General features: G+C 40.6%; 1 protein-coding gene across 1 annotated transcript in view; it reads right to left on the reverse strand.

Annotated features, from left to right (window-relative positions):
- Positions 1-281: 281 nt before the first annotated feature.
- UNC5C (unc-5 netrin receptor C) overlaps positions 282-15,143 on the reverse strand; it is a 397,259-nt gene continuing 382,397 nt past the window's right edge. Inside the window, exons 16-17 of the mRNA XM_058193417.1 lie at positions 4,752-4,930; positions 282-1,490 (exon numbers count right to left, since the gene is read on the reverse strand). Of these exons, the coding sequence (XP_058049400.1) occupies positions 1,325-1,490; positions 4,752-4,930 (345 nt within the window). The 3' untranslated portion in view covers positions 282-1,324. The remainder of the gene's footprint in view (positions 1,491-4,751; positions 4,931-15,143) is intronic.

Consider the following 15,143-nt stretch of genomic DNA (forward strand, 5'->3'; position numbering starts at 1 on the left):
GAAGTTTTGATGGCTTACAGCAAAGAGAAAAGGCATCTAATATCAAAACTACTAAACAAACAGGAGTAACGAGATGCGAAACATCTTGTTTGGGTAAAATAATCCGTCTAGGCTGAAGTCTCTTAATCAAGGTGAATGCACTGTTACTCATCTGTAAAACAAAACTTGTCAGGAGAAAGTGAATTGCATGAGAGAAATTCATGCGTCAGTTCACTGAAATTGCTTGGAAGTGTGGACGGTGGGGGGGGGCAGGGAGGGAGCCCCAGGGCCAGGACAGTGACAGAAAGAATCTCCCTCTTACAAGGCCCAAGGCAGCCATCAACAGCTTCCAGGAAGGGTGCTGCCATTGCTCAAATGAGTAATGCTGTAGATAATTTTGGTAAACAAAAATACTACTACTAAAAGAAATATAATCTTATTTGTACTAAATACTATTCAGTTACGGTCATCGTACAAGTAACTTTTTTTTTTTTAGGGAGGGTTTCTTCTCAAAGCACACCAAAGTGAGTATCTGTATCTCTCTCTCTCTCTCACACACACACACACCCACACACTCTCACACCCACACACTTTAAAGATGAAGGCAGGGCATATTGTAAGCTAGGGGAGGGAAGAGGGAATCCCTGCAGTTGAAGTCACCAAGGGACACAAGCTACCCTGGTGAAGGTAGAGAGGGAACATGCGTACCTGATCAGCTTTCAGATTATTTTCTGACCGGATGCAGAAGTTTAAAATTCTGTCTTAACTCATTCTAGGAAACGGAATAGGTAGGTTAGTTTAAGACATCTAATGGGCAAATTTGCAATTATGAAATTGTCTGAAAAGTGTGTCGGAGACTGATTCGTCAGAAAAATAGCCAGAACCCTGCTTTGTCCACAGCTTGGTGTAGAATGGCTTTCAACAAAAGAAGAAAAAACAAGATATAAAAAGATAGCCATGGACAGTCATTTCCATCCTGCTGCCCAGGATTTTGATGTAAACAACGTTCATAGAAACTGGGATTGTTAAGAAAGTTTATCCATATATCTGGATAGCAATAAAAAGCGTTTCCTAGGAAACTGTAAAATCCTGCACTAAGCAGTGTACAGCCAAGCTGAGAGGAATGTTAGGTTGAATTATACTATAAAGGTAACAACTTTGCATGATTTCTTTCAAATCCTGTGATAATATACAAAAAAGGATGCACATGAAAAGGCAGGATTCTGCGTCTTGTCCCTCTGGAATGTCTCTTGCTATGAAACACATTGGTTTGGGGGTGCTTGGTTTGTGTTAGTCACAGCTGAAGTGATGGTTAACATTCCTTCATTCTCATTCCAAGGTCAGTTCAGTACTTTTCTTCTGCTACCAGTGAAACAACTGTCTCGTGTCTTCCCATCTCTTCAAGGACGGTGGCCAGCATGCTCAAATTTCCATCGGGAAAATTTTGGGCTTCCCAAAGGTCTAAGATCACACCGGTGGGACTTGATTTTGTAGCAAAATAATTGAGGTACCTGCAGTGAGAAATCAGTTGCTATTAAAACTGTACTCTTTGATATATATATTTGCTTCTACCTTATATACAAATGTAATTTACATGGAGCAAAATATAAAATACCTTACATTATGCTTAGAGGTGGTTTTCAGCATGTTCTGACCAGTTCTGGAGAACCGACAGCGGAAATTTTGAGTAGTTCGGAGAACCAGTAGTAAAAATTCTGACTGGCCCCGCCCCCATCTATTCTCTGCCTCCCAAGTCCCAGCTGATCAGGAGGAAATGGGGATTTTGCAGTATCCTTCTCCTGGATTGGGGAGGAAATGGAGATTTTACAGTATCCTTCCCCTGTCATGCCCACCAAGCCACACCCACCAAGCCATGCCATGCCCACTAAGCCACACCCACAGAACCGGTAGTAAAAAATTTTTGAAACCCACCACTGATTTTGCTCCATGTAAAAGATCAGAGGTGAGGATTGTTAGGCATGGTTTCTAATCTCATCAGAGATGGGAGACTATAGTAGATGGAGTATTTTACAGTATCATTGCCAGGGAGTTACTATGCAGTCATTTATATATGGAGGCATCAACAAAATGCTGCAAAGATAAGATATAGGACTGGTACACATAGTTGTCTGACAGGTAACAGGACCAGATGGATATGCTATTGCTGTTTCTTCTTCTCACCTCTACCATAGCATCACTTTGCCATGTTTTGATATGGGTTGGTGATTAAGACGACTGGGTTGATATTCAAGTTTATCATCTCTAAACTCTGAGCGTTCTCAGAGAGCTCAAGATTTCATGACCACTATGACAACCAAGGACTCATCTCAAGTCATCGCTAGCCTGACACACCCTTGGAGGCACACATTTAGACATTTATACCTCAGGAAACTTGAAATAATCTGTTAGTGTGAGGACTCCTGGGAGGGGCGGGACAAGGCAGGCTGGGCGGGATCAGCCAGGAGTGGGATTTGGGGGTTCTCTGAACTGCACAGAAACTTAGCTACAGGTTCTCCCGAACCCCTGTGAACTCCCAGCAGCCCATCCCTGCTTGCCCAGAAAGAGTTGAGTGCAATCTGGAGCTGGTCCTTGACTGTCATCTTCTGCTGGAAAGCAGATGGAAGCAGTGGCTCGGACAACCTTTGCTATCTTTGGGTAAGGGGGCCAGTTGCAACTGTTCCTGGAGCAAAACGATCTGGTTCAGTTACTTATGCCCTTGTCACCTCAGGAGTAGATTGGTTTTGAAAACCACCAATGAACTAAAACTGGTAGTTTTAAAACTAAAATACAATGGTCTACATATTAATTGGGAAACTTGGTAATGTAATTCAACATCAATATTCAGGAGTTTTGTTGGATGTTGTGTTCTGAATGCAATTCAAGGTAAATTTTGATGCTCACCTTTAAAGGTCTACCCGGTTTGTGGCTCATCTATCTTTGAGAACTCCAGATTGAACCTACCCATCCAAAATCATGCCTGTAGAAGTGCATGTTTGGGAGTCCCTACCAATGGTGGGTTTCAAAATTTTCTACTACTGGTTCTGTGGGTGTGTGGCTTGGTGGGCATGGCATGGCTTGGGGGGCAGGGGAAGGATACTGTAAAATCTCCATTCCTACCCCACTCCGGGGGAAGGTTACTGCAAAATTCCCATTTCCTCCCAATCAGCTGGGACTTGGGAGGCAGAGAATAAATGGAGTGGGGACAGTCAGAATGTTTATTACCGGTTCTCCAAACTACTCAAAATTTCCGCTACCGGTTCTCCAGAACTGGTCAGAACCTGCTAAAACTCGCCTCTGGTCCCTACCCTTGTGAGGAACAACCAATAGGAATTCAGAAGGAAGTACAGTCTTTATGGGAGCTCCATTCCATTCCTGTCATCATAAGGAAGAACCATACCCAATTCTTAATATTTAGGAAGGTTCTAAAAATGTGGCTTATAAGATGTATATTTGGGGACTGATAAGGTAAAGAATTATGTACCTGGTTTTAATAAATGCTTGATGTTACGTATTTATAGTATTACTTTGAATGTGTGCCAATATTATTTATAATTATTGTATCTGATATGTCTGATAATTTTGAAATTATTGTAATGCATTAAAATATATACAGTATGTTATATATAAGTGAGAATCATATAAGTGAAGGATACAGAAGCATTTGCAATTAATAAGCATATAAAATAAGCCACCTGGAACACAGGCATTATTTCTGCATGTCCTTCTGCTGTCTCCAGGTATACTATGTTAATAAGGACATTGTGTCCTTCTTCAATTGTCATTTATTAGCAATCCAGAATATTATGTTCTTCCCTACTGTTTGATCTGTAACTCCCTTATAATAGTGGTCACTCCAAGAATGACATGAATTAAAGAAGATAATGAACCATCTTTTTAAACAGGGTTTTTTTCCCCTGATCAGTAAAATAATATAATTAAAATGTACTAGAGGCTATCAATCAATCTTCAATTGTCACATCGACCCATATTAAAGAACACAGAACATAATTAGAAATTTTACAGAGTGCTTTCTACTCTGGTGTGTGTATATGGGAATGTGTAAAGAAGTGAAAAATACTAAAATAATGCCCAGGAGCTATATTTTAACATATTAATTTTACTGTTTTGGATTTGACCATTTGGTGTACCAAGCCCTCAGGTACAATTTGGATGGTTCCCCTGTGTCGATTGAGACAATTGTTTCCATAGACCAGGGGTGTCAAACTCGATTTCATTGAAGGCCGCACCAGGGTTGTATTTGACCTTGGGGGGCCGAGGTGGGTGTGGTCAGGGTATGGGTAGCCAGCTCAACCTCACTCGTATTGGAAATGCCTGTGATGGCCCAAGTGCTCTGCCAGTGAAATTGGGTTCCGGAATTCTGTTTTCGGCTGTGACAGCCTCCTACAACCCTCTGCCAGCAAAAGTGGAGTTTGGGAGGCTCCATTTTTGCTGGCAGAGGTACCATGAACCGATCTTTGTTGCTTGCAGGGCGGCCCCGCAGGCCAGATCCAAGCGCCCTGTGGGCCAGATCTGGCCTCCGGGCCTTGAGTTTGACTCCCCTGCCATAGACCATAAGCCATTATACGACTTATTCCTACACAATATTCATGGTTATTGACAGAAACTTCTGTGGAAGGAACTTTTTGAAGAGCAGATTTCAATGGTAACTCTCTTACTAGTTTTAGAAGGATCAGCAATGCACTGCTAGCACACACTGTATGAAAAAGTTACTCAACTAATTTCAAATTTACTTTGACAATATGCTTGCTTACCTGTCCAAATTTAGTTTGTGGGCCAACATCCTCCAATCGTGGCCTCTTGTTTGAGGAGCATCTAGGCTACTGCAAAGCTTCTGACGGATAGGAAGAGGGATGCTGAATGCACAGGGTCCTACTACGGTTGTAATGGTACTTGCTGGATCCGTAAGTGGGTATTCAATGCCAGTTGGTTCCTGCATACATGAAAAGTACAAAAATATGGCCACACAATAAACAAGGGGACAGAATTAGATTAACAAAGAAGCAATCTGTGAAATATAAACCCTTTGGGTTGTATTAGATGTAACGTAATGGCTATGAATCTTTGGAAGTTTTACTTTTATATTGCTTTTCTACTATGGTACCTTTTACTAGAAAGGCAACATAAAATATTTTAAAATAAACTTTAGTATCCTCATATATCTCATTTGAGCCATAGCATCCAGGGAATTTACCACTGTCTGATGCAGCTTCTCCTATATAGTGTCATAATAACTTAATAAATTAAGCACAGTCTTAATTTTAGGAAACGGCCTGAGACACAGTCCTACAGTTCTCTACAATCTGGTGGTTGTAACAATGAATGTTTATTACCATCCCAATGGAACAATAATGGGGCATTCATGTAACAATGAATAAATGAAACAAAGTTGTTGTTTGGCTTTCAAATACCAGCTTCCTATTTACTTGCTTACCTTTTTTTTATTTAATAGAATAGAATAGAATAGATTTTTTTATTGGCCAAGTGTGATTAGACACACAAGGAATTTGTCTTGGTGAATATGCTCTCAGTGTACATAAAAGAAAAGATCCCTTCATCAAGGTACGACAATTACCTCACAAATGATGGTCAATATATCATAACATAACATAACAACAGAGTTGGAAGGGACCTTGGAGGCCTTCTAGTCCAACCCTCTGCCCAGGCAGGAAACCCTACACCATCTCAGTCAGATGGTTATCCAACATTTTCTTAAAAATTTCCAGTGTTGGAGCATTCACAACTTCTGCAGGCAAGTCGTTCCACTTATTAATTGTTCTAACTGTCAGGAAATTTCTCCTTAGTTCTAAGTTGCTTCTTTCTTTGATCAGTTTCCACCCATTGTTCTTGTTCTACCCTCAGGTGCTTTGGAGAACAGCCCGACTCCCTCTTCTTTGTGGCAACCCCTGAGATATTGGAACACTGCTATCATGTCTCCCCTAGTCCTTCTTTTTATTAAACTAGACATACCCAGTTCCTGCAACCGTTCTTCATATGTTTTAGCCTCCAGTCCCCTAATCATCTTTGTTGCTCTTCTCTGCACTCTTTCTAGAGTCTCAATATCTTTTTTACATCATGGCGACCAAAACTGGATGCAATATTCCAAGTGTGGCCTTACCAAGGCATTATAAAGTGGCACTAACACTTCACGTGGTCTTGATTCTATCCCTCTGTTTATGCAGCCCAGAACTGTGTTGGCTTTTTTAGCAGCTGCTGCACACTGCTGGCTCATATCTAAATGGTTATCCACTAGGACTCCAAGATCCCTCTCACAGGTACTACTATTGAGCAAGGTACCACATATACGGTACCGGTGCTATTTATATTTATATCAATATAAATCATAGGGATTACCAGCAACAAAGTTACAGTCATACAGCCATAAGTGGAAAGAGATTGTTGATGAGAACGATGAGAAAATTAATAGTAATGCAGATTTAGTAAATAGTTTGACAGTGTTGAGGGAATTATTTGTTTAGCAGAGTGATGGCATTCGGAAAAAACTGTTCTTGTGTCTAGTTGTTCTGGTGTGCAATGCTCTATAGCGTCGTTTTGATGGTAGGAGTTGAAACAGTTTATGTCCAGGATGTGAGGGATTGGTAAATATTTTCACAGCCCTCTTCTTGATTCGTGTAGTATACAGGTCCTCAATGGAAGGCAGGTTGGTAGCAATTATTTTTTCTGCAGTTCTAATTATCCTCTGAAGTCTGTGTCTTTCTTGTTGGGTTGCAAAACCGAACCAGACAGTTATAGAGGTGCAAATGACAGACTCAGTAATTCTTCTATTCTATTCTATTCTATTCTATTCTATTCTATTCTATTCTATTCTATTCTATTCTATTCTATTCTATTCTATTCTATTCTATCCTATCCTATCCTATCCTATCCTATTCTATTCTTGAGTAAACCCAAAGGCATTTTTTTCAAGAGTCAACTGGAGAAGTGAAACGTCTTCAAAGAAAAACCATGACAGTACAGTTGCCTCTTGAAAAAAATCACCTTTGGGACAACCATGACCTGGATGACTGAGAATCTCCATAGACATCATTGAGCAAAGGTAAAGGAGTCCCTGCAGATTTGCTAGTCGTTGCCAACTAAAGGAGGTGGTGTTCGTCTCCGTTTCAAGGCCATTGAGCTGGTGCTGTCCGGAGACATTTCCTTGGTCATGTGGCCAACATGATGTCACGGAAACGCTGTTTCCTTCCCACCAATGTGGTACCTATTTATCTACTTGCATTTTCATGCTTTCAAACTGCTAGGCTGTCAGGAGCTAGGATGGGAGCTCGTCCGGTCACATGGAGCTAGGGTCTCGAACGCAAGCTGTTGGCTTTACAGCTAACAAGCCCAGTGTCTTAACCTTTAAGTCACCACACTGCCCATACCCTTGAATGCCACAAGCAAATCATTCCATGTGTTGCCCTTGAGAGAATTCCATTGTGCTGCTGTTATAGGACAATCTTCGGTCAAAAGACACTGATGGCTATCAATCATGTAAGGAGCTTAAGATTCTATTTCTGGTTTTTTAGGTAGGTTTTTCAGAGTTGGCAAAGTTTTAAATCTTTAAAGTTAATGCCAGTCACTGCCATAATCCTGAACTAGATAGATGAATCTTCTGACAATTGAACAATTTCTTCAATCCTAGGAATCACCCATTTTTCTCCCAAACAAAAGTATTGGTAAGCATCAACAAAGCTGAGAAAAGGCCAAAGTCAGATCATATGTCAGACAGAATATATGAAGGTACGAATAGTTTATTATGGTATTTAAAAAGTGCAGTGAGAGTAGTGCAAAATATTTTTATCCATAACAACCTGAATATTTTAGCCTGAAATGCTACTATCACCACTGTATTTTTACAGATTGTTCTTGCCCATAAAAAATAAAATTCACAAGTCTTAAAAAAAAAAAAGACATTTCTGCAACAGGAAATGTCATAATAAAATGAAGATTTGAAATCCATTGGTTGTACTATATTGAGAAACCACCCCCACCCCCACCCCCAATGAAATACAAATAACAGTGTAAACACAACCCTGGGAATCCTGATAACCCTGAAAATGCTCACATAACTCATGGACACATAGTATGCAATATTCCAAATCAATTTACAAGGTGTTATTCTCTCCATTTAGAGAAAATTCATTTAGAAATGTGGAAATTAAGAGTGAAACACTATCACCACCACCTCCTCCTCCTTCATAATACAGCTCTACTGTGTCTTTGCTTTTTGCTTCTTTTCTTGAGAAAAGTACTATACTGCTTGAAAAACAAGATTATGTATAAGCATGGTAGAAGCAGAAGTCTGTTATCAAAATCTGTATTGTGGCAATACATATACAGTATGCACACACACACACAGACACACAACACAAATACCCATTTACAAGAAAACCTTAGATGACATTTACAGGAGATGTAAACCAGTAAAAACTTATTGTTTCAGGATCTTCTATCTCTAGCAAAGCAAAGGTTATGTTGATGGTAAACTACTAAATAATAAAAAGGAATCTGCTTCAAATGTCAGTTTCTTTATATTTCATCTACAGTTTTGAGTACAGCAGTGTTCCAGAACTCATTTCAACAAATAAAACCAATGTTAGACCTTGTCAGTGTGACAGTATAGTCAACATCTGAGAATGTAAATAAACTTAACTTGTGTAGTGAATGAAGAGTGACATAGGTGGATGTGGTTGGATCAAAGTGACTGCTCACAGACTATATTCTATACATTAGAATTGCTAGAGTAATTTTTCCAAACAGATGACAGCAAGAACTTCAGGGATGTAGAAAAGAGGTGAGGTTTTATAGATGCTGTAACAATATAACAAGAAGGGATGGTGGTGGCTCAATGGCTAAGACGTTGAGCTTGTCGATCAAAAGGTCGGCAGTTCAGCTGTTCGAATCCCTAGTGCTGCGTAACGGGGTGAGCTCCCATTACTTGTCCCAGCTTCTGCCAATGTAGCAGTTCGAAAGCACCTAAAAAATGCAAGTAGAAAAATAGGGACCACCTTTGGTGGGAAAGTAACAGTGCTCCGTGTGCCTTTGGCATTTAGTCATGCCAGCCACATGACCACGGAGACATCCTCGGACAGTGCTGGCTCTTTGGCTTTGAAACGGAGATGAGCACCACCTGCTAGATTTGGGAATGACTAGCATATATGCACAAGGGGAACCTTTACCGTTACCTTTTAACAATGAAGACTGATCCCATATTCCTACTTGGATTAAAATGTATAGTAGAGAAGGAAGATCAGTTTTACTGGCTGATAGGCATTTAGCACACTCTCAGCCAAATTTGTCATGTGGGTGCTACTGACTTTGCAAAGAGGAATTATGTGCCTAATGGTGCCAGGCTGCTGGGTTACAATGCCTACAGCATTGTTTTGCAACCTCCCAGCCAGCCATGCTGGGAGTTGAATTCTGGGAATCAAAGTCCATACCTCCTGTATATTGGCAATTTTAAGAAGGATATACTTTAATTTTAAGAAGGATATACTTTAATTTCCAGAATTTCCCAGCCAGCCATGCTGGGAGTTGAATTCTGGGAATCAAAGTCCATACCTCCTGTATATTGGCAATTTTAAGAAGGATATACTTTAATTTTAAGAAGGATATACTTTAATTTCCAGAATTTCCCAGCCAGCCATGCTGGGAGTTGAATTCTGGGAATCAAAGTCCATACCTCCTGTATATTAGATTGGTAAAATGCAAAATAAGATAAATTACATGTTATGAGTATGGAGAAATTGCACAAAAGCTTTGTAAACAACCAACCCAAACACTGCCTGTATTTTGACTGAAGATGTTTTTATGTCTGTCTGTCTAGAAAAATAAAAAAAAAATCAAAAAAAAAAGTCCATACCTCCTAAAGTTGCCAAAGTTGAGAAACACTAGCTTAGACTTTAAAGGGGCCAAATCAAAAAGTAAGAAAAAGGCCAACCATGAAAAGCCAAATTCATTCTCTGGTTTTCTAGCATGTTCTTCTCTTCTGCAAAGGGTTCAAAGGGTCCACTGTATTATTGTACCACTATATTATTTTAAAAGTTCGGGCCAGATGTTACTTCCAATCCTCTATCCTCAAGGTGCTTTTTCAGCTCTGAGAAGCTGAAGAAGCTTCTTGGATGAGAAGCGAAACTTCTCCAAAGAAAAAAACCAGAAAGTCCAGTTGCCTCCAGAAAAAGCACCTTTGGGAAAATCGTGACCTGGATGACTAAGAATCTCTACAGACTTTTAGCTATACAATTTGGGATGAACACCCTTTCAATGGTGTGGATTTCCAGAGAAAAAGTTGCAGACTACAGGAACCAGGAGAACTACTCAAGTGACCCTGAGGACCCAGATAAACCTCCAAGTGCTTCACCCACTAAAAGAATCCAAATGACCAGCTGTCTGCAAGGAATATAAATGCTTCCGTTGCCCACTATTCTGTCAGAGCTAAACAAGCTTCTTGGATGAGAAGTGAAACATATCCAAAGAAAAAACAAGAAAGTCCAGTTGCCTCCTGAAAAAACACCCTTTGGGACAACATGATTTGGATGACTGAGAATCTCTACAGACTTCCAATTTTCTGATTTTGTCATTTTTTAAAATTATTTAACACTTAATAGAATAACAGAGTTGGAAGGGACCTTGGAGGTCTTCTTGTCCAACCCTCTGCTGAGGCAGGAAATCCTAGAACATTTCAGATAATTGGTTGTCCAATCTCTTCTTAAAATCTTCCAGTGTTGGAGCATTCACAACTTCTACAGGCAATATTTTCCACTGACTAATTGTTCTAACTGTAAGGAAATTTATCCTTTGTTCTAGATTGCTTTTCTCCTTGATTACTTTCCATTCATTGCTTCTTGTCCTGCTTTCAGGTACTTTGGAGAATAGCTTGACTTTCTTTTCTTTGTGGCAACCCCTGAGGTATTGGAACACTGCTATCATGTCACCTCCAGTCCTCCTTTTCATTCAATAGACATACCCAATTCCAGCAACTGTTCGTTATATGTTTTAACCTCTAATCTCCTAATCCTCTTTGTTTTTCTCCACTGCACTCTTTCTGAAGTCTCAACATCTTTTTTACATCATGGCAACCAAAACTTCTGAGGTCTTTTTCCATGTCCCTTTTGATTAGCCCTTTCTTTCCATGTTTTCAACAAATTTATTGCTTTCCTGTACTCTTAAAATTTGTCCGATGTCTGATAGATATGCTAGCACATTTCACATACAAATGTCCTATGCACTATAATTTAAAGGGAATTTATTATTCAGATCCCAGGTATTATCACTGCTGATGCCACAAGTGGCAGAATTCCCATCTATCCTAATCCTGGCTCCCTTTGTGGAACATGACCAGCTTTATGAAAGGCAGTATGAAATTCAGAACTTGAGCACAAGTGATAAGATTTCACACTGGACCATGAAACATATTTTATAGTACATCAAAGTATTGAGCAGCAACTATCAATTTTCTCAAAGTTTCCCATTATCAGTATATGCAAAAATCAGAACTCTGAATTAACAGATAAAAAAAATAATTGTCACTTTGATATCCTGAGTCAAGATATTTTCCAATCTCTCAAAAACCATCTAATGGTCTTAATGACATTTTTGCAATACTGGAATACAAGAACTGGAAATGCTGCTCTGGCTTGAGCTGGTGCTAAATTAAAAACAAAACAAAACAACTCATCTCAATATTACACTAGAAGAAAACAAAGGACAGATGGACAGAAAGACAGACACTCACAATCCCAGGTAGATTGGTGCTTTACATATGGCCTGCCAATGAGAAGAACTTACCAGAATTGTTTAAGTTTCATCCCTGCCCAGTTGCTAGAATTACTGAAGAGAATTGAAACTATCAAGTCAGTATTCTCTTACAAGACAGGGCAACTAAAACTCAGGAACTAGAAAAATTGGTTTGGAAATCACTCTCCTTAGTAGGGAAATGGGCCAGACCAGTGGTGGAATTCAATTTTTTTTACTACCGGTTCTGTGGGCGTGGCTTGGTGGGCATGGTGTTGCTTGGTGGGCGTGGCAGGGGAAGGATACTGCAAAATCCCCATTCTGTCCCCACTCCTGGGGGAAGGTTATTGCAAAATCTCCATTCCCACCCCACGGTGGGGCCAGCCAGAAATGGTGTTTGCTGGTTCTCTGAACTACTCAAAATTTCCGCTACTGGTTCTCTAGAACCTGCTGAATAGCATCTCTGGGCCAGACCCAGGTTCCTGGAAGCTCCAATATTTCCAGATGCAAAGCAAATTCATTTGATACAAACAGAAGAATTTTTTTCCTAATACTAAAGGGGAATTATGATGTTGAAGTGGCTAAAAAGAATCTTTAAAATGCCTTTTCTCCCAAGCAAAGTTAATATCCTCTTCCTTGGTTATTCTACATTACTGGGCAGGGGTGTATATGGAGAAGCCAGAAGGGTTCTTGTTAGTGCAGAGGTGTCCAAACTTGTCAACTTTAAAACTTGTGGACTTCAACTCTCAGAATTCCCCGGCAAGCATGAATGGCTGCAGGATTGTGGGAGTTGAAGTCCACATGCCTCAAAGTTGACAAGGTTGGTCACCCCTATTTTAGAGTGACAAAAAGAGACATAGACAGCCGTGGAGAAAGAAAATGATGGAATATCATGACTTCATGACACAACCATGGCTTGCATACTTGTGTCAGATGGGGGAGAGCAAGAGTGAAGTTTGCTGCATGTCATCACTGTGGACATGTCATAATTTAGACCAGTGGTTCTCAACCTTTATAGTGCTGCGACCCCTTTAATACAATTCCCCACGATGTGGCGACCCCCAACCATAAAATTATTTTCGTTTTGAATTTATCGCACCTGAAGCCATATTGGCTAGCGATCTGAACTGCTTGCGATTGCCTTGAGGACGGAGGCATTAAAGCGGAGACTACGCCCCTATTAAGTTTATCGTGCCTGAAGCCAGATTAGGCTAGCGATTGGGAGTGATTGCAGCTGGCTTGAGAGGGAGACATCAAAGCAAAGATTTCTCTCTTTTTTAATTCATCGCGCCTGAAGCCGAATTCGGCTAGCGATTTGAAGAGCCTGCAGCTGGCTTCTGGAGTCAACCATTGGAGCGCGATTCTTTGACTCGCAAGTATACTTCCCATATTTCCTATGGTCTTAGGCGACCCCTGGCAAATCGTCATTCAACCCCCCAACGGGGTCCCGACCCACAGGTTGAGAACCGCTGATTTAGACCCAATCCTAGTTTCATGTAGAAATCTAAGAGGAGAGTATGCGGAATTTATTATGCTGATTTTAATCAAAAACAGGGAAAAAACCTACTAAAATATTTCAAAATAGAATTTGAAATGGTTTTTCTAATTCATTCATTCATCTACCGTGTATTCTATCCAAAACGAAGATCTTGTCTTATATTTTTTTGAACCCCAAAATAGGTGCTTGGCCTTATTTTTGGGGAGGTCTTTTAGGGGTGTGTAGAGCGAGAAGGGGATCCTCTTGCCATCATACCTGATTTCCAGCTCTGTCTCGCTAGTCCTACCCAGAGGAAATGGCAGGGACTGGTTGCGCATGCGGTAAAATATTTTTGGGGAGGGCTTATTTTCAGGGAAACACGGTAATCAGCACCAGTATTTTTAAAATACTGGTCCTTCATTCAACAAAAATTAACGAAACATTGATGCTTATTTGCCTTTAGCATTGCATTTGGGTATCTGGGCTTCACAAGGAAGTGACACTGTAGCAATAGGAAAGGACTATCTGAATAATATAATACAATGACAGCATTGGTGCAAAAATCAGTTACTGCTTTTTGAAAGGTGAACTTTATCAACAAGACAACTATATAATGTAATATGGATTTTCTGATGTGAAAATGAGTCTGCCATAGTGGTTGGAAGCAGCAACTGAAAGGAATTGTAAAGTTTGTGCTTTCCCAACTGGAAACTTAATCTTCAAATTCTGACACTCCCTTCATGCCCCCTGTCTATGTTCTGGTGGAGTGAAGCAAACAGTTGCTTTTTCTCCTTTTCAAATGTCGCAATGCAATTATGATAAAGAAGAAAATGGTGCAACTTTGTAGGCCCTATAATATATAACCAGTCTGCTGTTCTAATATACTAGATATACATCTTCAGACTTAAGTAGTCAGTAGAGGGGGTGTTGTGTCTGCGCCCCCCGAGCCGGGCCCCCTGCCAGAAAGTGACTCGAAAGTGAGGGGGCAAGGCCATCAGGACTTAACTCTGGAGCACCAGCTTCCCTGGCTCAGCTCCAGGAGCCAGAGGCAGGCCAGGTGGAGGAGATAACAAGGCCTCCATCCACTGACTCTCCTCCCCACAGGCCACGCCTCCAGACCTGGCTGATGGCAATCAGGCCTGGCTGGACTCTAGGTTTCGTAGGCAGGAGATGCGGGAACAACAGAAGCAGGGGTGGGGCAGGCCTAGGAAGTGCTGAGTCATAGAGCCACACCCCACAGGATATAAAAGCAGCAAGGGTTGCTATACCACTTCATGGCGAGCAAATCAACTGCTTAGAGGGAGAGAATTAGAGCTGAAGTCCTGTTTGTTCCTGGTATCCTAGCTGACTCATCAGCATCAAGAGAGATAACAGAGACACTTGGCAGACGCTCGCTAGTTTGCTGCCAGAGCTGATCGTTGCCAACTAATTAAGTCATCGCTCGTGTCTCCCAGACTGAGGAGGGAGACAGAACAGGGGGCGTGCATAAGTGCATTGACATGCCTATCATCCCTGTCATTGTATTTTTACTCTCTTATTCTTGTTCTCGTTTTTCTTTGACAAATTCCAATAAATAAATAAATAAAAAATAAACATAATAGCTTTTTCAGGGTGATTAAGAAAAAAAAATGAACAAATGAACAGAGATTCTTCTGAAAGGAAAAAAAAAGTTGAGCCATTCGGCAGATTTCTTTTTATTGTTTGAGAAATACTATATTTACTATATATAAATATAGTAAATATAGACCTGTGGTGGCACAGTGGTTAGAATGCAGAATTGCAGGCTAGCTCTGCTGACTGCCAGCAGTTCAATCCTGACTGGCTCAAGGTTGACTCAGTCTTCCATCCTTCAGAGGTCGATAAAATGAGGACCCAGATTGTTGGGGACAATATGCTGACTACGTAAAACACTTAGTGGGAGCTGTAAAGCACTATA

The sequence above is a fragment of the Ahaetulla prasina genome, chromosome 8, assembly GCF_028640845.1.
Source record: "Ahaetulla prasina isolate Xishuangbanna chromosome 8, ASM2864084v1, whole genome shotgun sequence".
NCBI lineage: Eukaryota > Metazoa > Chordata > Lepidosauria > Squamata > Colubridae > Ahaetulla > Ahaetulla prasina.